The sequence below is a fragment of the Nomascus leucogenys genome, chromosome 3, assembly GCF_006542625.1.
Source record: "Nomascus leucogenys isolate Asia chromosome 3, Asia_NLE_v1, whole genome shotgun sequence".
NCBI lineage: Eukaryota > Metazoa > Chordata > Mammalia > Primates > Hylobatidae > Nomascus > Nomascus leucogenys.
In genome coordinates this window covers 97387690-97408692 of record NC_044383.1, presented here as the reverse complement: position 1 = coordinate 97408692, position 21003 = coordinate 97387690, and the positions used below count along the sequence as shown (strand labels likewise).

The window sequence follows — 21003 nt, the reverse complement described above, 5'->3', positions numbered from 1 at the left end:
CAGGCGTGAGCCACCATGTCCATCCTGAATACTTTTTTATATTAGTGATTTTTCATCTTTTATTTCTTGTTCTCTAAATAACAGTCATCTACTGTATAGTGTAATACATACTTAGAAGCCCCCAAATCACATATGGAAACTCAAACAGGAGACTTAAGGGGCTTTTGATCTTAACCAGCTAAAAATTACTATAAAGTCTCTAATTACATCTTATGATCATTGGGTATTTTACTGCATTTTGCCTTATTATTTTATTTTTAGTGAGAGGAAAATAGAAAAACAGAAGCGGTGGTATTAATCATATGGAGAAAAAGAACTAAGTGTCTCTGATTGAATACAGTTGAGCCCAAGATGGAAATTATTAGCTAACAGGTGAATATTTAAGTTTCATTTGGACATTCACAGGACATAAAGCTGGTCAGTCATGTATTTTCATTGTGAAGGAAAACAAAATAAAAACCATGTACGAAATGCTAGATACAAATGGTTGGACAAACAACACTACTGTACAGAAGACACGGTCAACACCAAGCTGTCAGCTCTCAGGCTGCAATGCCAGCCACACCATAGCTCAAAATGTACAGCAAAGTCTAAACTCAATGTACAGAGAAAGGCAATTTGTGGGAGTCAGTGTATTCTTTAGGAAACTGTGGGCTCTGTCAGCCAGTACCAATGCCTTAAAAAAGAGAAGTCACACACTTATCTCAAGAACCACAATTACAGCATGTCATTAACTCTTTAATAAACATAGAATCTGCTTAAGATTTTTTTTTTTTCTGAGACAGGGCTCTCACTTTGTTGCCCAGGCTGGAGTGCAGTGGCACAATCATGGCTCACTGCAACTTCTACCTCCCAGGTTCAAGCGATTTTTGTGCCTCAGCCTTCTGAGCAGCTGGAACTACAGGCATGTGCCACCATGCTGGGCTAATTTTTCTGGGTTTTTTTAGTAGAGATGGGGTTTCATCATGTTGGCCAGGCTGGTCTTGAACTCCCGGCCTCAAGTGATCTGCCTGCCTCAGCCTCCCAAAGTGCTGGGATTACAAGTGTGAGCCACCATGCTCGGCCTGCTTAAGATTTATATTTATATTGTGGTAGGGGTAGAAGGCCTAGGCTAGAGAGACAGAGTGAAATGAATCTAGTCACTGAATCTTCTTATTCCTTTTAGACTCAATTATTTAGACTTAGGGTTTTGAGATTTGCTTTGGCTGGCCAAGGATTTGTGGCTTAGTGCTGTAAATCCAACCAAGAACAATAAAGAGATGCTGCATAAAGCTAGGAAGGGTTGGTGCACCTGGCTCAGCGACAGTGCAGCATCAGATGCTCTGGGGCACTAGAAAAGCAGGGTTTCGGAGGCAAAGGACTGAGGATCAGCACAGAGCTGCTGCCACTGCTATCCTGCCAACTCTCCAAAAAACCTTTTGGCCAGATACCAATTCTAAGTTTGGGCTCTATAAAACAGTCACACAGTTTTAAACACTAACCCTGAGGATTAAGAAAATATGTGAAGAAATGCACTTACTTATAGCTTCGAAAGTAAATCTTCCCATTCAGTGCGGTGAAGTGCAGAACATACTCTAATCCAGCCAGGCGGATATTTGATACTGTGGGGCCTCTGAAGAAATCTAAAAGCACATATTAAATTATTAACAAAACAAAACAAATACTTGCAAAATTCAGTTACAAAGAACTGCACTCTAAACAGTTTTGCTCCAATACTTATCTAAAAAAGCACAAAAAATGATTCCTGAAAAAGGTCTGAAGGTCCCACCCCTTAAAGCATTTAATCTCATGACTTTATTTTGGTATTCAGTTCACTGAGACATTTAATGTTTCAGTTTTGAAGTTCTTCCTCTGAGTCAGCTCAGCATCAAAAAATCATATCCACTGAAAATATTAACTTTTAAAAAATGTAAATCAAAGCATAAAATTTTAATCTACTGGTAGATGAAGATAGCAAATTTCTATAAAAATGGCTGTTCAAACTGACTATTAAAATCAAATTAGCCTTAATTTTTTTTTTTCTATGAGGGAGGCCAACAAGAAAAAAATTCTAATAAGAAATCTTGATTATATGAGCAAAGGATAAGAAACTTTATAAACTGTTAATGCCAGAAAAGAACCTTGGATATCAGTGATAGGCTTTTTTCTCACAAAGTGGTAATCATATCACCGGCGGCACATGAGAGCATTTTAATGATACAAAGCCAGATATAATTTACTACATATTTATTTTATCCTGTACCATTCTCCATTTACAATAGGGACATAAAGTTTCCTTTTAAAAAGAGTAGTCAGCCAGGCACAGTGGCTCATGCCTGTAATCCCAGCAATTTGGGAGACTGAGCTGGGCGAATTGCTTAAGCTCAAGAGTTTGAGGCCAGCCTGGTAAAACCTCATCTCCACTGAAAGTATAAAAAATTAGCCAGGTGGTAGTCCCAGCTACTGAAGAGGCTAAGGTGGGAGGATCGCTGATCCCACCACTGGACTCCAGTGAGAATGACAGAGCAAAACTCTGTCTCAAACAATAACATAAAAAGAGGAGTCAATTAAAAGAAAATCTCCAGTGAACTGCACGTTAAGGATACTACACGGACTTGGCTATGAAAGAAGTTTGGAAAACAAGTGTGATACCTTAATTTTGCAGCTGAGAAAATGGAACCTCAAGGAGGCTAAATGGAAATTCATGAATAACATTTGGCTAAGATAAAAGTTCTATATAAAAGTTTATCCAAGTTTGCTTAGGAAGAACTGCCCAAGGCAGGTGATGTAGTAACTAGGAAATTCTATTCTAGTCCCATTCTGTAGCCACCTAGTATTTTCCTTCCTGCTTCCCATTAGCCCATAAGATGCAGATTATCTCCATGTGCACAGATGTACACATCTTTTGTTGTCTGCTTTTCCTTTCTTGTGCTTAACCAAAAGAAAATCACAGGCCAGGCGCAGTGGCTCATGCCTGTAATCCCAGCACTTTGGGAGGCCGAGGCGAGCAGATCACGAGGTCAGGAGATCGAGACTATCCTGGCTAACACAGTGAAACCCCGTCTCTACTAAAACTACAAAAAATTAGCCGGGTGTGGTGGCACGTGCCTGTAGTCCTAGCTACTTGGGAGGCTGAGGCAGGAGAATCACTTGAACCTTGGAGGCGGAGATTGCAGTGAGCCGAGATCGCGCCACTGTACTCCAGCCTGGGCGACAGTGCGAGACTCAGTCTCGAAAAAAAAAAAAACCCAAAAAACAAAAAACACAGCATTAATGTGTATAAAACAAACACAAGTGGGCAGGCACATTTATACACCACCCTTCTCTACTCCCCCAAACAAGAAAAAAAAAAAACCTAATGAACATTTTTAATTTAAAACAAGTACATATATTACATATATTTATATGTATATTACCTAGAGATGGGGGTCTCACTATGTTGCCCAGGCTAGTTTCAAACTCCTAGACTCAAGCACTCCTCCTGCCTTGGTCTCTCAAAAGTGCTAGGATTACAGGCATGAGCCACCGCGCCTGGCCTGGGACATTTTTATAAAACAAGTTTGTACTTTTCAAGATATTTTAATCCAAATATCATAATAAAGAGCTTTCCCATGATTTTGCCAAAGCCTGACTCTCCTTCAGTGGCCAAGTTAATAAAGCCCGCTCATTGGTGTGGCATTACCGAAGTCAGAGTAGTTCTGGGGAACGAAATATGTACATTCTAGTCTGCTCTGAAACAACTTCCATAATGCAAAATTTTCAGGACATCTGTGCTTTGGGAGAAAACTTTAGGAACACAATAAGCACATGGAAAAGTACTCTTTATTAAGTCAAAATTTCTAAGACTATGCATATAAAAGGATTTTCAGTCTGTATCCAATAGTTCTAAGTAGTCATCCTTTTATTACAACATTTTATCTTAACTGCCAAACTGAAATTTCACTGAAGTTTGCAAATCATCAAGGTAACACAAACAAGTAATGAATGAAAATGGGAGGGCATTAATGGTAGTACTTAGTAACCGAAAAGCAAATAAGTCTAACAGCATGGTATTTTTCTGGCTAGAACACAACAGAGTATTGTTTACACATGAATACCATTGGCAAGAATCCATTCACTTAATAAATTGTACCAGAGCACCTATTATGCAAAATGATAAATGACATATAGCATCTTTCTATCAGGGGCCCTGCATTCTAGGTAGATATGAATACATACAAACAACTGCAATTTCAAGTAGCACATTAAAAGGAGAGCAGTATAAACCATGCTGGAAGTTCTGAGGAGAGATCTAGTTGGGAAAGATCTCATGCAAGTGGTATACACACTGTTAGGATTTTGACCAAGAAGTATGATAAATAAATTTATGAACATGATAAGCTAAAGTATAATAATACTGTATAAATAGAAGCATGGCCGGGCTCAGTGGCTCATGCCTGTAATCCCAGCACTTTGGGAGGCCAAGATGAGTTGATCACCTGAGGCCAGGAGCTCGAGACCAGCCTAGCGAACATGCCGAAACCCCGTCTCTACAAAAAATACAAAAATTATCCAGGCGTGGTGGTGAATGCCTGTAATCCCAGCTACTCAGGAGGCTGGGGCAGAAGAATCGCTTGAACAGCTGATGTGGAGGTTGCAGTGAGCTGAGATTGCACCATTGCACTCCAGCCTGGGCGACAGAGTGAGACTCCATCTCAAAAAATAAACAAATAAGAAATAAAAGCATGTACTTTGGAGAGACCTAAGTTCAAAACTTTAATATGCCACTTGGTAAATGCATGAGCTTAGAAAAGCTACTCACCTGTCCAGGCCTCAGTTTTCTCAATTGTATAATGAAAATCAGAATTAAAAATTCCTCTACTTCAAATTGTTTAAAAAACCACATATATAATATGCTACCATTTAAGAAGGGAAGAATAGGCCAGGCACATTGGCTCACACCTCCAACTTTGGGAGGCTGAGGCTGGAGGGCTGCTTGAGCCTAGGACTCTGAGACCAGCCCAAGCAATGTAGCAAGACCTCATGTCTACAAGAAATAAAAAAAATTAGCTGGGCGTGGTGACGTGTACCTGTGGTCCCAGCTACTGAGGGGAATGAGGTAGGAGGATCGCTTGAGACCAGAAAGTTGAGGCTACAATGAGCCATGATCACGCCACTGCACTCCAGCCTGGGCAACAGAGTGAGACCCTGCCTCAAAAAAAAAAAAAAAAAAAAAGATGTAAACAAATTCAGAATGAACAAAATGGGTATCTTGCATGAAAAAAAGTTAACTTTTCTTTTTGGTCAATTAAGGAAAAAAAAAAAGGAACTTCCTAAACGAAAGCCCTTCATACATTTCTTGCTCCCTACTGATATTTCCTTTGAACACACAACATAAACCAAAGAGCAGTTGTTTTACTTCATATTTATACTGAAAACTCAACTTCCCTTGGTGCCCTACAGTCTAAATCTGCTCCTCTTCTACCTTTCTGCTTCTGTCCAGATTCCTTTTTGGTTTTCACTCGCTTCCCCTCATCACTGCATTAAGTGATCATTCCTGCCATCTAGTGGAAGCACAAAATAATGAGAAGGTGGGGCTTATTAAAATACAAAAAACATTTAAACAAATGCAAACAAAAGCTCTCTGTGTTGCAACAAATTGTAAGTATCTGCCTCACTGACAATAAACAATTATATGGGAGACCTAGGGGAAAGAGAAAAAGGCAGAAAATCTAGGTCAATGGAGTACAAGTAATGGAAATCTTAGCTGAAAATCTGGCTGACATTTTGGCTGGAAAAATACCCTTGACCAGGCACGGTAGATCACGCCTATAATCTCGGCACTTTGGGGATGCCAGGGCAGGCAGATCACTTGAAGTCAGGAGTTCAAGACCAGCCTGGCCAACATGGTGAAACCCAGTCTTTACAAAAAATATAAAAAATTAGCCGGGTGTGGTGTGGCATGCACCTGTGGTCCCAGGTACTAAGGAGGCTAAGGCAGGAGAATTGCTCGACCCTCGGAGGTGGAGGTTGCAGTGAGCTGAGATCGTGCCAGGGCGACAGAGTGAGACTATGTCTCAAAAAAAAGAAAGCAAAGAAAGAAAGAAAAATACCCTTGATAATTTGGGATATATAATATTGAGAGAAGGAAATATTAGTCATTGTCTTTCATGTATGAATTTAATTCATGGAAAATATGGATAAGAACCTATAAAGATTCTAGAAGGGATCATGGGAATGTTTACCACAGGCAAGATGGACAGTAGGGGAAGAAAAGCTCAGGCTTTGGAAGCATTGGGTTTCAACTTGGCCTTACCTACTTAATAGCTCTCATTTAACTTCTCAGAGCCCCTGTTTGTTTTCCCATCTGTGAAATGGGAATGTCATCGAACTCAAGAACTTTTGTAAAGATTAAACAGATAATAGTGGTTCTTAGTTTCTTTTTTAAAAAGTAGCTATTACTAATAAGGGAAATAAATTCTAAAAATTATAATCCCAAGGATGGGTGACAGGTTTTTTTCCCCTAAAAATTATAATCCTGACAATAAAGACCATAAATAATCCCAAAAACGAAAAATGAAAGCAATGTGTTTGTCACAGTTTTTTTGGTGGGCTCAGATTTGTAAAGCATGTGCATACAACTTAATTTTATATGCCATCAATTTTTCAAAAGTGATCTAGGGCAAAGTATATAAAAATTTAAAACAAGGGTAACAAAAAGTATAGCATAAGCTTGTAAGCATGGTGCAAGAAAAGCTCAAATGGAATAAAGTAGACAATGCCACTGAGCATCAGATGGAGGCCTCACAGCTGTCAACACTAAGGTGAAATAGGACCATAAAGGACTGCTGCTTTGAGAGTAACAGTGTCCTGTGCAGGAAAAGCTGAATCTCTCAATCCCCATGAGGGAAAAGAAGCAAAAAATTCAGTAAGAAGATTTTCTTAAATTAGAGAGAGCTAGGTGTGGTGGCTCATGCCTGTAATCTCACCACTTTGGAAAGCTGAGGCAGGTGGATTGCTTGAGCTCAGGAGTTTGAGACCGGCCTGGGCAATATAGGGAGACCCCCATCTCTACAAAAAATTAAAATAAAAATTAGCTGGGCATGGTGTGAACCTGTAGTCCCAACTGCTCAGGAGGTAGAGGACTGCTTGAGCCCAAGAGGTCGAGGCTGCAGTAAGACGTGATCACACCAGTACACTCCAGCCTGGGTAACAGAGCAAGATGCGGTCTCAAAAAAAAAAAAAAAAAAAAAAAAAAATTGAGAGACAGACCCAAGACCCTTTAAATTAGTACCAATCTCTTGGAAAATTACTTTCCAGAGTTATAAAAGAGCTAGCAAATATAATTGCAGAATGCTAAGTATTAATAACCTTTTAAAAATCATGGAGGCTGGGTGTGGGGGCTCACACCTGTAATCCCAGCACTCTGAGGGGCTGAAATGGGAGGATTGCTTAAGCCCTGAAGTTCAAGACCAGCCTGGGTAACACAGTGAGACCCCATCTTACAAAAAATTTTAAAAATTAGTCAGGCATAGTGGCATGTGCCTATGGTCCCCGCTACTTGAGCCCGGGAGGTTGAAGCTGCAGTGAGCCATGATTGAGCTACTGCACTCCAGCCCGGGCATCAGAGCACGACTTGCCTCATAAAGGAGAAAAAAATAGAAAAGGATGTAGTCCTTACATTCATTACACAAATCATTAAGAACTAGCATAGTTCGCTAGGTGTGGGTTATCTGTAGAACAACCTCACAAGGTTCTTGTTAGAATGAAGCAGTGTATATGAACTGTCTACTATATGCCTGACACTTACCATGATAATGGTAATGAAGTAAAAATGAGCCAGGGCCTGTTGCAGTGGCTCATGCCTGTAATCCCAGCATTTTGGGAGGCCAAGGAGGGTGGATGGCCTGAAGTCAGGAGTTCAAGAACAGCCTGGCCAACATGGCAAAACCCCGTCTCTATTAAAAATAAAAAAAAAAAATTAGGCCGGGCACGGTGGCTCACGCTTGTAATCCCAGCACTTTGCGAGGCCGAGGCGGGCGGATCACGAGGTCAGGAGATCGAGACCATCCTGGCTAACACAGTGAAACCCCATCTCTACTAAAAATATAAAAATTAGGCTGGGCGCTGTGGCTCACGCCTGTAATCCCAGCATTCTGGGAGGCCGAGGTGGGTGGATCACGAGGTCAGGAGATCGAGACCATCCTGGCTAACATAGTGAAACCCTGTCTCTACTAAAAATTACAAAAAATTAGCCGGGTGCAGTGGCGGGTGCCTATAGTCCCAGCTACTCGGGAGGCTGAGGCAGGAGAATGGCGTGAACCTGGGAGGCGGAGCTTGCAGTGAGCTGAGATCGCGCCACTGCACTCCAGCCTGGGCGACAAAGCGAGACTCCATCTCAAAAAAAAAAAAAAAAGAAATTAGCCGGGCGTGGTGGCGGGCGCCTGTAGTCCCAGCTACTCAGAAGGCTGAGGCAGGAGAATAGTGTGAACCAGGGAGGCGGAGTTTGCAGTGAGCTGAGATCACGCCACTGCACTCCAGCCTGGGTGACAGAGTGAGACTCCGTCTCAAAAAAAAAAAAAAATTAGCCAGCATGGTGGTGGGCACCTATAATCCCGCTACTTGGGAGGCTGAGGCAGGAGAATCGCTTGAACCCGGGAGGTGGAGGTTGCAGTGAGGCGAGATCACGCCATTGCACTCCAGCCTGGGCAAAAGAGCAAGACTCCATCTTTAAAAAAAACAAAAGGAGCCAAGAAGGTCACTGAGGGCTTCCTGGAAAAGAAACTTGATGATCTGACACTTAAATGAATAGTAGAAACTGGATAAATAAGAGTAATACGAGAATAGACAATAGAAATGTGAATAATATATTGGCAATAAACCCTTTCTAATGGAAAAAAGAAGGAAATAGGAGATCAAGAAGGCCAAGTTACATTGGTTATATATTGTGAAAGGCCTTGTATATTCAACTCAGAAAACTAAGTAAGGTTTTTGAGTTGGAGGTCGGTGATACATACAATCTTGAAATTTTAATCCCTCAACTTTCTAAATTCAATTTTAAATGATGCTAGGAATGACAGGAGATGGGTGCAGGAATTTTATAAAACACTATACAAATAATACCTAAGTTACTAACACATCCAGAAATAATCATCTACACAGTACATCAGCCGCTTTAACTCTCCCGAGATGCTTAGGTGCTTTCCTACTGCTGGTAAGGGTAAAAAAAAAAAGAGAAAGGTCAAAAAAAAGGAGGAAAACGAAGTTGTGCTCACTCTGGCAGCGCATATACTAAAACTGGAACCATACAGAGAAGATTAGCACGGTCCCTGCGCAAGGATGGCATGCAAATTTGTGAAGCACTCCATTATTTTAAGTATATAAATACTATTTTTAAAATAAGAGAAAAAAGAAGTTACAAACCTAAAGTAGCAAAGTGCCACCAGTGAGAGTCTGAGACTGCCTTCCTGAGCTACCCTGAAGATAATAAATACTAAAATACTTACCAATAAGAAGACTTTTTAGTCTTCTATAATCTTCTGTTACATCAAAATCATCACCAGCAAATATTAGCATGGGTTTTGTTCCCTCAGGACATTTACCGTTCTAAAAAAAAAATGCAATTATATAATTACCAAAGTCTAAACTGTTTATATATTGATTTTATTTTTTATTTTTATTTATTTTTTTTTTGAGATGGAGTCTCACTCTGCCATCCAGGCTGGAGTGCAGTGGCACAATCTCAGCTCACTGCAACCTCCACCTCCCAGGTTCAAGCGATTCTCCTGCCTCAGCCTCCCAAGTAGCTGGGACTACAGGTGCACGCCACCATGCCCGGCTAATTTTTTTGTATTTTTCGTACAGACTGGGTTTCATCATGCTGGTTAGGCTGGTCTCAAACTCCTCACCTCAAATGATCCACCCGCCTCGGCCTCCCAAAGTGCTGGGATTACAGGTGAGAGCCACTGTGCCTGGCCTATACTGATTTTAAAGTAGTCAATACTTTACACTAATTTGTTTTCACATTTTATTAAATGTTCTAAAACTATGTCTGTGAATACCGATATTAGAGGTAAAAACAGAGGTGGGATTTTTTTTTTTTTTTTTTTAAAGAGACAGGGTCTCACTGTGTTGCCTAGGCTGGACTCAAACTCTTGGGCTCAAGGCATCCTCCAAGTAGCTGGGACTACAGGTGTGGGTCTGGCTAAGATGACATTTTTAAGCTTCTAGACTTCTATACTAAAAAAAAAAAAAAAAAAAAAAATTCTTTGTCCCATTCATTTACATTACCAAATAAAAGATGGCAAAAGAATGATGTAAAGGGCTTAACATTAGTCTATGCAAAGAATAAAATTAAAAGTTACTCTTGCAAAAGGAAAACAAAACATAACACAACACAACCAACCAAGCAACCAAAATAGACTTCTGATGGCCAGCATCCCTGAATCAAAATAAATTTAAGGCCAGGTGTGATGGCTCACTTTGGGTGATAGAGCGAGATGCCATCTCAATTAAAAAAAAAAAAAGAAGGCTATAGGCTAGGTGTGGTGGCTTACACTTGTACTCCCAGCACTTTAGGAGGCCAAGATGGGCAGATCGCTTGAGCCCAGGAGTTTGAGACCAGCCTGGGAAACACGGTCTCTATAATCCCAGCACTTTGGGAGGCCAAAGCAGGAAGACGGCTTGAAGCCAGGAGTGAGTTCAAGACCAGCCTGGGCAACACAGTGAGACCTCATCTCTAGAAAAACCTTTTTTTTTTTTTTGAGACGGACTTTCACTCTTGCTGCCCAGGCTGGAGTGCAATGGCGCTAACTCGGCTCACCGCAACCTCCACCTCTCAAGTAGCTGGGACTACAGGCATGTGCCATCACACCTGGCTAATTTTGTATTTTTAGTAGAGATGGGGTTTCTCCATGTTGGTCAGGCTGGTCTTGAACTCCCGACCTCAGGTGATCTGCCCACCTTGGCCTCCCAAAGTGGTGGGATTACGGGCATGAGCCACCGCACCCGGCCAAAAAAAACTTTCAAAAATTAGCTGGGCATGCTGGTGAGTGCCCATGGTCCCAGCCACTTGGAATGTGAGGTAGGAGGATCGCTTGAGCCCAGAAGGTGGAGGCTGCAGTGAGCCATGATCGTGCCACCACACTCCAGCCTGGGTGACAGAGTGAGACCTTGTCTCATGAATAAATAAGTTTAATTATAATTTATTTGTACCACTGTGCCTTTCCTACTATATCCTATAAAAAGTATTTTAAAATGAAGGCTATGGGCTGGGCACAGTGGTTCACGCCTGTAATCCCAGCACTTTCAGAGGCAGAGACGGGCTGATCACTTGAGGTCAGGAGTTCGAGACCAGCCTGGCCAACATGGTGAAACCCTGTCTCTACTAAAAATATAAAAAATTAGCTGGGCATGGTGGTACACGCCTGTAGTCCCAGCTACTCCAGAGGCTGAGGCAGGAGAATCGCTTGAACCCAAGAGACAGAGGTTGTAGTGAGCCGAGACTGCACCACTGCACTCTAGCTTGGGTGATAGAGCAAGAAGCCATCTCAATTAAAAAAAAAAAACGAAGGCTATAGGCTAGGTGTGGTGGCTTACACTTGTAATCCCAGCACTTTAGGAGGCCAAGATGGGCAGATCGCTTGAGCCCAGGAGTTTGAGACCAGCCTGGGAAACACGGCCTTTACAGAAAAAGTACAAAACAGGCTGGGCACGGTGACTCACCCTTATAATCCCAGCACTTTGGGAGGCCAAGGCAGGCGTATCACTTGAGGTCAGGAGTTTGAGACCAGTCTGGCCAACATGGCGAAACCCTGTCTCTACTGAAAACCATGAAAAGTAGCCAGCTGCAGTGGCGTGTGCCCGTAGTCCCAGCTACTTGAGGCTGAAACAGGAAAATCGCTTGAACCTGGGTGGTGGAGGTTGCAGTGAGCTGAGCTAGCACCACAGCACTCCAGCCTGGGTGACAGAGACCCCGTCTCAAAACAACAACAACAAACAAACAAAATACAAAACAATTAGCCAGGCGTGGTGGTGCACATCTATGGTCCCAGCTACTTGGGAGGCTGGGGTGGAAGGATCACTTGAGCCCGGGGAAATTCAGGCTGCCATGAGCCGTGCTCATGCCACTATACTCCAGCCTGGGATACAGAGTAAGACCCTCAAAAAAATAAATAAATAAAAATAAAATGAAGGCTAAATTAAACTACCAACTGGACATTCACATGAGAAGCAATATAATTTTACATAAGCTATAGAAAGTACAGGCCAATTCTCATCAGCAGTGTTGAAACTCTTACTATAAAAAATATTTTCACCAGCTGTAGATTTTCTATACCAAATAGAATGTGATGTGATTAAAAAGAGGATTTAGAAGCCACCAAAGAGGAAAAAATGAAATAGTAAAAATTCTTTAACTGGATGAGTAATTTACAGAGGAAGGTGAATGACTGTTTGTCTGAGCTTCCTATAAATTCTCTGTTCTCACCAAACATCAAGAACTATCCAAAATCCAGCAACAAAACAAAACAAACAAACAAAAAAACAGTACAAAAACAAAACACCTTCTGCTCTAGGACCAGAGGTCACCTGTTGCTTTGCTGCTCACCATGACCACTCTTGTTGACATTCTCTACTTCCAAACCCAGAACCTTAATGGTCTATACTTAGGAGATGGAGATGTGCCTAACATCTGTCTGTCTGATAGAGAAACTGATCCAGATCTAACAAGTCTTCCATGCTCCAGCCATGACAGTCTGACCCTAGGTCTATAGGGTCTATTTAGGTGTACAGAAGGGAACAAAAAGCACAGCATCATCAACAACAACTTTTGGTTTTCAAACCATCCTGACCACAATGCATAGTAATAAAAAAAAAATAACTTGAAGTTGTCACCCAGTATACACGTCATACAAATACAAATAAAAGTTATGTGAAACAATACTTGGCCGGGCGTGGTGGCTCACACCTGTAATCCCAGCACTTTGGGAGGCTGATGTGGGTAGATCACTTGAGGTGAGGAGTTTGAGACCAACCTGGCCAACATGGTGAAACCCTGACTCTACTAAAACTACAAAAATTAGCCAGGCGTGGTGGCTCATGCCTGTAATCCCAGCTACTTGGGAGGCTGAGGCAAGACAATCGCTTGAACCTTGGGGTGGAGGTTGCAGGGAGCCGAGATAGCACCACTGCACTCCAGACTGGGCAATAAAGCAAGACCCTGTCTCCAAAAAAAAACCCCAATACTTAATACATACAACACTGATATTTTTTACTCTATTCCATTTTTTAAAAATACTAGTCACAGCCCGGCACAGTGGCTCACACCTCTAATCCTAGCACTCTGGGAGGCCGAGGTGGGTGGGTCACAAGGTCAGGAGTTTGAGACCAGCCTGGCCAACATAGTGAAACTCCGTCTCTACTAAAAATACAAAAAATTAGCTGGGTATGGTGGTGTGTGCCTGTAATCCCAGCCACTTAGGAGGCTGAGGCGGGAGAATCGCGTGGACCCAGGAGGCAGAGGTTTCAGTGAGCCGATATCACGCCATTGCACTCCAGCCTGGGCGACAGTGTGAGACTCCATCTCAAAAAAAAAAAAAAAAAAAAAAAAAAAAATGCTAGTCACATGCACATGATGAAGACCCTGAACTAGGTAGGAGTCTACAATAGATGAGCTGGCTGGGCATGGTTGCTCACATCTATAATCCCAGCACTTTGGGAGGCCAAGGTGGGTGGATCACCTGAGGTCAAGAGTTTGAGACTAGCCTGACTAACATGGTGAAACTCCGTCTCTACTAGAAATACAAAAATTAGCCGGGTGTGGTGGTGCACACCTGTAATCCCAGCTACTCAGGAGGCTGAGGCAGGAGAATCTCATGAACCCGGGAGGCGGAGGTTGCAGTGAGCCGAGATCACACCATTGCACTCCAGCCTGGGCAACAAGAGCGAAACTCTGTCGGTGGGGGAGACATGAGGCCTCACTCTGTTACCCAGGCTAGAGTGCAGTGGAGCAATCATAGCTCACAGCAACCTTAAACTCCTGGGCTCAAGCAATCCTCTCACCTCAGCCTCTCAAGTAGACAAGACTACAGGCACATGCCACCAAGCAAGGCTAATTTTAAAAAAATTTTTGTAGAGATGGGGTCTCACTATATTGTCCAGGCTAGTCTTACTTCATTGAATATAATCATCCTTTGACGTATGGCCATCTTGAGGAAACAGGCTCCTAGAACACTCACTCAATTTCCTGGTAGAGTCTAATATTAAATATTCTCATTGAGTTTGTTTAAAGAGTTAAATATTCTCATTGTCTCTACTGAAAATACAAAACAATTAGCCGGACGTGGTGGTGGGCACCTGTAATCCCAACTACTTGGGAGGCTGAGGCAGGAGAATTGCTTGAACCAGGTAGGTAGATGTTGCAGTGAGACGAAATTGCACCACTGCACTCCAGCCTGGGTGACAGAGCAAGACTCTGTCTGGTGAGGGTGGTGGAGGGGACGGACAAGTTAATGGAGGAATAAGGGTTGGCAACAAAAAGTAGGTAGGTGAGGTAAGAAATACCTAGAAAACGTCTTAAAAACAAGGGAGAAGTAAAGGGAAAATAAGGGAAAGTGTACCAAAACAAATTAAAAATATAAACCTGTAACCAAATAATGGTGTGTTGGGTGACCATCAGGTGGTTTAGAAAATTAAAACTGTAGTCCCAGCTACGCAGGAGGCTGAGGCAGGAGAATGGCGTGAACCCCGGGGGCAGAGCCTGCAGTGAGCCAAGATCGCGCCACTGCACTCCAGCCTGGGCAACAGAGCGAGACTCCATCTCACAAAAAAAAAAAAAAAAAAAAAAAAAAAAAAAAGAAAATTAAAAAAAAAAAACAAAAAAAAAAAACCATGGGGTAAAAAATGAAAGACTAGGGCTGGATATGGTGGATCATGCCTGTAATCCCAGCACTCTGGGAGGCTGAGGCAGGTGGATCACCTGAGGTCAGGGTTCAAGACTAGCCTGGCCAACATGGTGAAACCCCATCTCTACTAAAAATACAAAAATTAGCCTAGTGTGGCGGTGGGCGCCTGTAATCCAGCTACTCAGGAGGCTGAGGCAGGAAAATCACTTGTACTCAGGAGGCGGAGGTTGCAGTGAGCCAAGATCATGCCACTGCACTCCTGCCTAGGCGACAAGAGCAAAACTCCATCTCAAAAAAAAGGACTGCCTAATAAGTCTGAGTACATGTACATGTAAGAATTGCCAATGTAAGCACATTCTCAATTAATAAAATTTATAGTTATATATACACTCCATGAATGAAAATGTAGTGTTCAATTTAAATGGTTCTTGTTAAGAATGAGACCTGGGCTGGGTGCTGTGATTCATGCCTGTAATCCCAGTGGTTGGGGAGGCCAAGACGGGAGGATCACTTGAACTCAGGAGTTTGAGACTAGCCAGGGCAACATAGTGAGACCCCATTTCTTAAAAAAAAAAAAAAAAATTTGACTTGGCATGGTGGCACACACCTGTAGTCCTAGCTACTCAGGAGACTGAGGCAGGATAGCCCGAGCCCAGGAATTCAAGGCTGCAGTGAGTGGTGATCCCACCACTGTACTCCAACCCGGGCAACAGAGTGAGAACTTGTCTCTAAAAAACAAAAAAAGAAATGAGACCTGACAAACAATAATGGTTTTGTAGTCCAGTTTACTTTTTAATTTTTTTAGACAAAGTCTTGCTCTGTCGCCCAGGCTGGAGTGCAGCGGCATTATCTCGGCTCACTGCAACCTCCACCTTCTGGGTTCAAGAGATTCTCATGCTTCAGCCTCCCAGGTAGCTGGGATTATAGGCATGCACCACCATGGCTGGCTAATTTTTGTATTTTTGGTAGAGATGAGGCTTCAGCATGTTGGCCAGGCTGGTCTCAAACTCCTGAGCTCAGGTAATCTGCCTGCCTTGGCCTCCCAAACTACTGGGATTACAGGCGTGAGCCACCACGCCTACCCAGTTTACTTTATACATATATGAGACAATGTCTCACCACGTTGCCCAGGCTTGTCTCAAATTCCTGGCCTCAAGCAATCCTCCTGCCAGGGCCTCCCAAAGTGATGGGCTTACAGGCGTGAGAGCCTGGACTGCAGTCCAGTTTAGAAGCTGTACAATGACTGAAGTATTTCATTGCTTTGGAAGTGAAATGGAAAGAGTAGAGGGGCTGGCATGTGCTCATCAGCCAGCGCTCCCTCCCACTAAGCTGGTGATAAGCTAGTGGCAGTGGTAAAGGTGAAATGGGGTTATGCTGGTCATCTCCAGAGATTTGTGCATGGTCCCAAAGAGGCACTATAATAATATGACAGCTGGGCACCCCAGCACTTTGGGAGGCTGAGGAGGAGGATCTCCTGAGCCCAGGAGTTTGAGACCAGTCTGGACAACACTGTGAGAGCTTGTCTTTACAAAAAAAAAAAAAAATTAGCCAGGTGAGGTAGCACACACCTATAGTCCCAGCTACCTGGGAGGCTGAGGTGGGACAATTGCTTGAGCCCAGGAGGTCAAGGCTGCAGTGAGCTGAGATCACGCCACTGCACCCCAGCCTGGGTGAGAGAGCAAGGCCCTGTCTCCAAAGAAAAAAAAAACAGAAAGAAAAATAATATGAGGGTTTCCACCGTAATCAAACATCACAGTTTATGTACTTTACAAAATACTTTACAGAATATTATCTTTACTGATAAGCATTTTCACATGTATTATCTCATTTGATATTGTTATACTTATTTTATATGTGATTGCAACTGAAGGTCAAGGAAGCCATTGACTTGTCAGGTCACAAATGTCATCTAAATAGCCAAGATAGGCCTCAAATCCAAGTGTTCTGCCTCTAAATCCAATTTCAGACCACTGTTCCACCTGTACCTGAGGAAACTGGGGTGACTAAGTAGAGATCTGGTAAGAACCTTTTTTTCCAAACTCACAGGATAAAGTTGCTTAGTACAGGAATTCTGCCAAACCTGGAAAGCATGTCCTCTTCTTAAAGTCAGGTAGGGAAAAGAGTAATTATACATTTTTGCTACAATTCTTCCAACTAGACCATGAGCCTCAAAAACCCATAAACTGAGAGCAGTTATATAACTTTCTATTACCAACAATATCACTTCTCTCAAAGCCCTAAGAGTCCTAATCTTGGTTATACTGACCATATGTGTGATTCTAGTTTACCAATGAAACCCCTATGGGCCTCAATCTCCAAATCTATACAAAAAAGAAAATTACTTAGGCCTTACCCAGATTACTATGAGGTCTAGGTGAAATTACTGTATTTGATAAGATAGTTTAAGCCTGAAGCAGAGTTCTGAGGGAACAGAAGCCCAATTTGTACCCAGGAGCTGAGTTAGAACACTCTTCCTGCCTTTCTAAGAGTATTTTTACTACTATTTACTACTTTCTATTTCATAATGTCATTAAAACAAAGATGACACAAAGATGCAACTCCCCAAGGGTGAACTGAGCTGCCATTTGGTGGTTAGTAACCAAAATACTATAGAATCAGCCAGAGCTTCCTGGGTTTAGAACAGGGCTCAATTTGAAAATTCTACAGGTTTTTCTAAAGTTCCATAAAATAGGTGCTGTGATAATTCAGAGGAAGAGGACAGTATTTAAACTATAGACCTACAGGTGCTTTGGCTCACACCATGGCAGGGGGAGCCCTTGAGTTCAGGAATTTGAGACCAGCCTGGGCAACATGGGAAACACAACAAAACCCTGTCTCTACAAAAAAAGTACAAAACAATTAGCTGGGGGTGCTGGCATGTGCCTGTAGTCCCAGCCACTTGGGGGCTGAGGTAGGAGAATTGCTTGAGCCCAGGAGGTCGAGGCTGAAGTAAGCCATGTTCATGCCACTGATCTCCAGCCTGGGTGACAGAGTGAGACCCTGTCTCAAAAAAATAAAATAAAATAAAATAATAAAAAATAAATTCAAACTATGAAAAAAGCAAAAATAAAATAAAATAAAATAAAAAAATAAACTATGGCCTAGACAAGAATTAGTAACCATAGTCCAAAGTCTAACAGCCACAAGGTCCACATATGTTGCTATTCACTACAAATATATTCCTCTTTTTAAAAGAAAGGTAAAATAAAATTGTATTTTTATCCTAGAGCATGTCAAAATAAAAACACAAAGTTCTTGATCTACAAAACTCTATCAGTACTCTTCACCACAAGATGTCACTACTGGCCAAGAGACGCATTACAAAATACTTTTCATTGCTATGAGAATCTTACCTTAATGTCTTTTAGAGAGACAAAATTCTCAATACCTAATTCAATCATATCCAGCACATGGTAGTCATACATACGACCTGGAAGGAAAATGTATTTTTAAGCATGTATTTTTCACAAAGAGCCACCTTACATATACCCACAAGAGCTGTGTATTCAAAATGTCCTAATACCTGCCTCTTTCTTCTCCCTATACCCCCGCAAACATATCCCACTTTCTTACATTTTCAACTCTGCTTATTGTTATGATATTAGTCATGGAAATGATCTTAGATATTACTTAGCCCAACTCCTTTATTTTATAGAAGAATAAATGACAGCCCACAGAAGGTAAAGGGCTTGCCTAAGCCAGTGAGTATGCCAGGCTCAATCTCAATACACTGAGGCAAAGGTTCTTTTTCCAATCTATTTATTCAATAGATATTAGAGAAGGGTTAATTTATGTGGGTCGATATACTTTTTTTTCTAATATTGATTTAGTACATATATATATTTCATGTGAAAAAAATATCTACAACTTAGGATAATTTTTCCCCCCAATTCCAATGGATCCATGCTATTTGGGAGCTCAGAGACACTCAATGCAAGTATAAAGTAATTGTGTTGCATCTACAACTAACTAGGCAGGGATGCTGAGAGCCCGAAGAGACCATGCTTCCCGTTTAAACCAGAATTTGATTCCGACAGAGACAGAAGGCAATGGCATTCTAAGAAACATGAATTACCAGGGAATCTTTTCATATTCTTTCTTACTTGTGGCACTTCACTGTATTGTTAGGGTCATATTTATATGTCCCATTCTTTACTTGCAGACCGACATAAATTTTTTTTTTTTTTGAGATGAAGTCTCGCTCTGTTACCCAGGCTGGAGTGCAATAGCATGATCTTGGCTCAATGCAACCTCTGCCTCCCTGGTTCAAACAATTCTCCTGTCTTAGCCTCCCATGTAACTAGGATTACAGGTGTGTGCTACCACGCCCGGCTAATTTTTTGTATTTTTAGTAGAGACAGGGTTTCACCATGTTGGCCAGGCTTGTCTCAAAATCCTGACCTCAAGTGATCCACCACCTTGGCCACCCAAAGGGCTGGAATTACAGGCGTGAGCCACTGTGCCCGGCCTGATCTAAAAATTTTTTATTCAATGTCACAAGGTGAAAACAAAACCAAAAAACCCCACCAAACTAGTTTACAGCTTATTGATTACTCCTGATTCCTCAATACCATCAGTTAATCTGAGTCACAGAGCTTGTTACAGTAGATAGGCAGACACGCACAGGACAGGAGAGGCTGCCCACTCACCCCACCCCAACCAGGAATGTCAGGCGACCATCAGGTGACGGTCAGGCAGCTGTTTAACTGTCTCGCTAAAATAACAATTGGTTGCAGCTAGTGCCAAGGAGAGGCAGGCTCCCAAGAAATAGATAACACCTGAAGCTAGTAATCAGCAGCTTCCCAATAAGATCTCAGGAGTTGGGTGGGTGGGCTCAAGCATGCACACTAGGAGGCAAAATGGCTGACTTTAACTGGTATATGAACTTGCTCTATGCTTCAAATGAGCATACGTACAACTCCAATAAACACACTGTGCATTTGGCCCCTCCCAAGTGCTGGCAGGCTACTGCACAGGCAGACAGCTCATCCCAAGGAAAAGTCAAGGTAGGATGCTAGGCATGCTGGCTCATGCCTGTAATCCCAGCACTTCAGGAGGCCAAGGCGGGTGGATTTGAGGTCAGGAGTTCAAGACCAGCCTGGCCAACACGGTGAAACCCCGTCTCTACTAAAATTACAAAAATTAGCTGGGTGTGGTGGCGGGCACCTGTAGTCCCAGCTACTCGGGAGGCTGAGGCAGGAGAATTGCTTGAACTCGGGAGGCGGAGGTTGTAGTGAGCCGAGATTGAGTCATTGCACTCCAGTCTGGGCAATGGAGCAGACCAAGACTCTGTCTCAGGAAAAAAAAAAAAAAAAAAAGAAGAAGAAAAGAAAAATCAAGGGAGAAGGGACACCAAACCCCTGAAGCGTACCAACACATATAAAGCCCCCAAGTCAAAGGTCAAACAGCACACTTGAATCTCTCAAGTTGCCTGCTTGGCGCTCCAAGGGGACTTCACTTCCTTTTACTTCCTTCTGTTCCTGCTCTATAACTTTTTTTTTCCTTGAGACAAGGTCTAACTCTGTCACCCAGGCTGGAGTACAGTGGCGCCATCTTGGCTCACTGCTACCTCCATGCCTCAGCCTTCTGAGTAGCTGGGACTATAGGCATGTGCCACTACACGTGGCTAATTTTTGTATTTTTAGTAGAGACAGGGTTTCGCCATGTTGGCCAGGCTGGTCTCGAACTCCTGGCCTCAAATGATCCACCCACCTCGCCACCCAAAGTGCTGGGATTACAGGCATGAACCACCATGCCAGGCTCCTGCTCTTAAACTTTTTAATAAACTTTCACTCCTGTTCAAATACTTCCCTCAGTCTCTTACTCTGCCTATGCCCCTTGGATGAATTATTTCCTCTGAAGAGGCAAGAACCAAGTTGCTGCAGACCGGTATGAATTTGCTGCTGCTAACAAATTGACTCTATCAGTGAAAACATTAAAAAGTAAATTATACTTACCGATTACTAGATTATTTGGCCGCTTCTTATTATGGGAGCCAAACATGAATAAAGAACAATCTGACTTCTTTGAAAAGAATTCCTATAAAACCAAATAAATCCCATTTAGTCAACACATAAATTTAAGAACTTTAAGAATCTTACCTTTAAAAATCTTACCTTCAGGCCAGGCACGGTAGATCACA

At 42.4% G+C, this 21003-nt stretch overlaps 1 protein-coding gene and 1 non-coding gene across 3 annotated transcripts in view; one reads left to right on the top strand and one right to left on the bottom strand.

Annotated features, from left to right (window-relative positions):
* RPF2 (ribosome production factor 2 homolog) overlaps positions 1-21003 on the bottom strand; it is a 44009-nt gene that overhangs the window by 7119 nt on the left and 15887 nt on the right. For both annotated transcript variants that reach the window (XM_012506126.2, XM_003255571.4), the window contains 4 exons: positions 20819-20900; positions 18215-18291; positions 9465-9564; positions 1520-1622 (listed from right to left, as the gene is read on the bottom strand). In XM_012506126.2, coding sequence (XP_012361580.1) covers positions 1520-1622; positions 9465-9564; positions 18215-18291; positions 20819-20900 — 362 coding nt within the window. The remainder of the gene's footprint in view (positions 1-1519; positions 1623-9464; positions 9565-18214; positions 18292-20818; positions 20901-21003) is intronic.
* Positions 9226-9332, top strand: LOC115834495. The gene has a single exon (XR_004029445.1). It is a non-coding gene; the product is annotated as a U6 spliceosomal RNA (small nuclear RNA).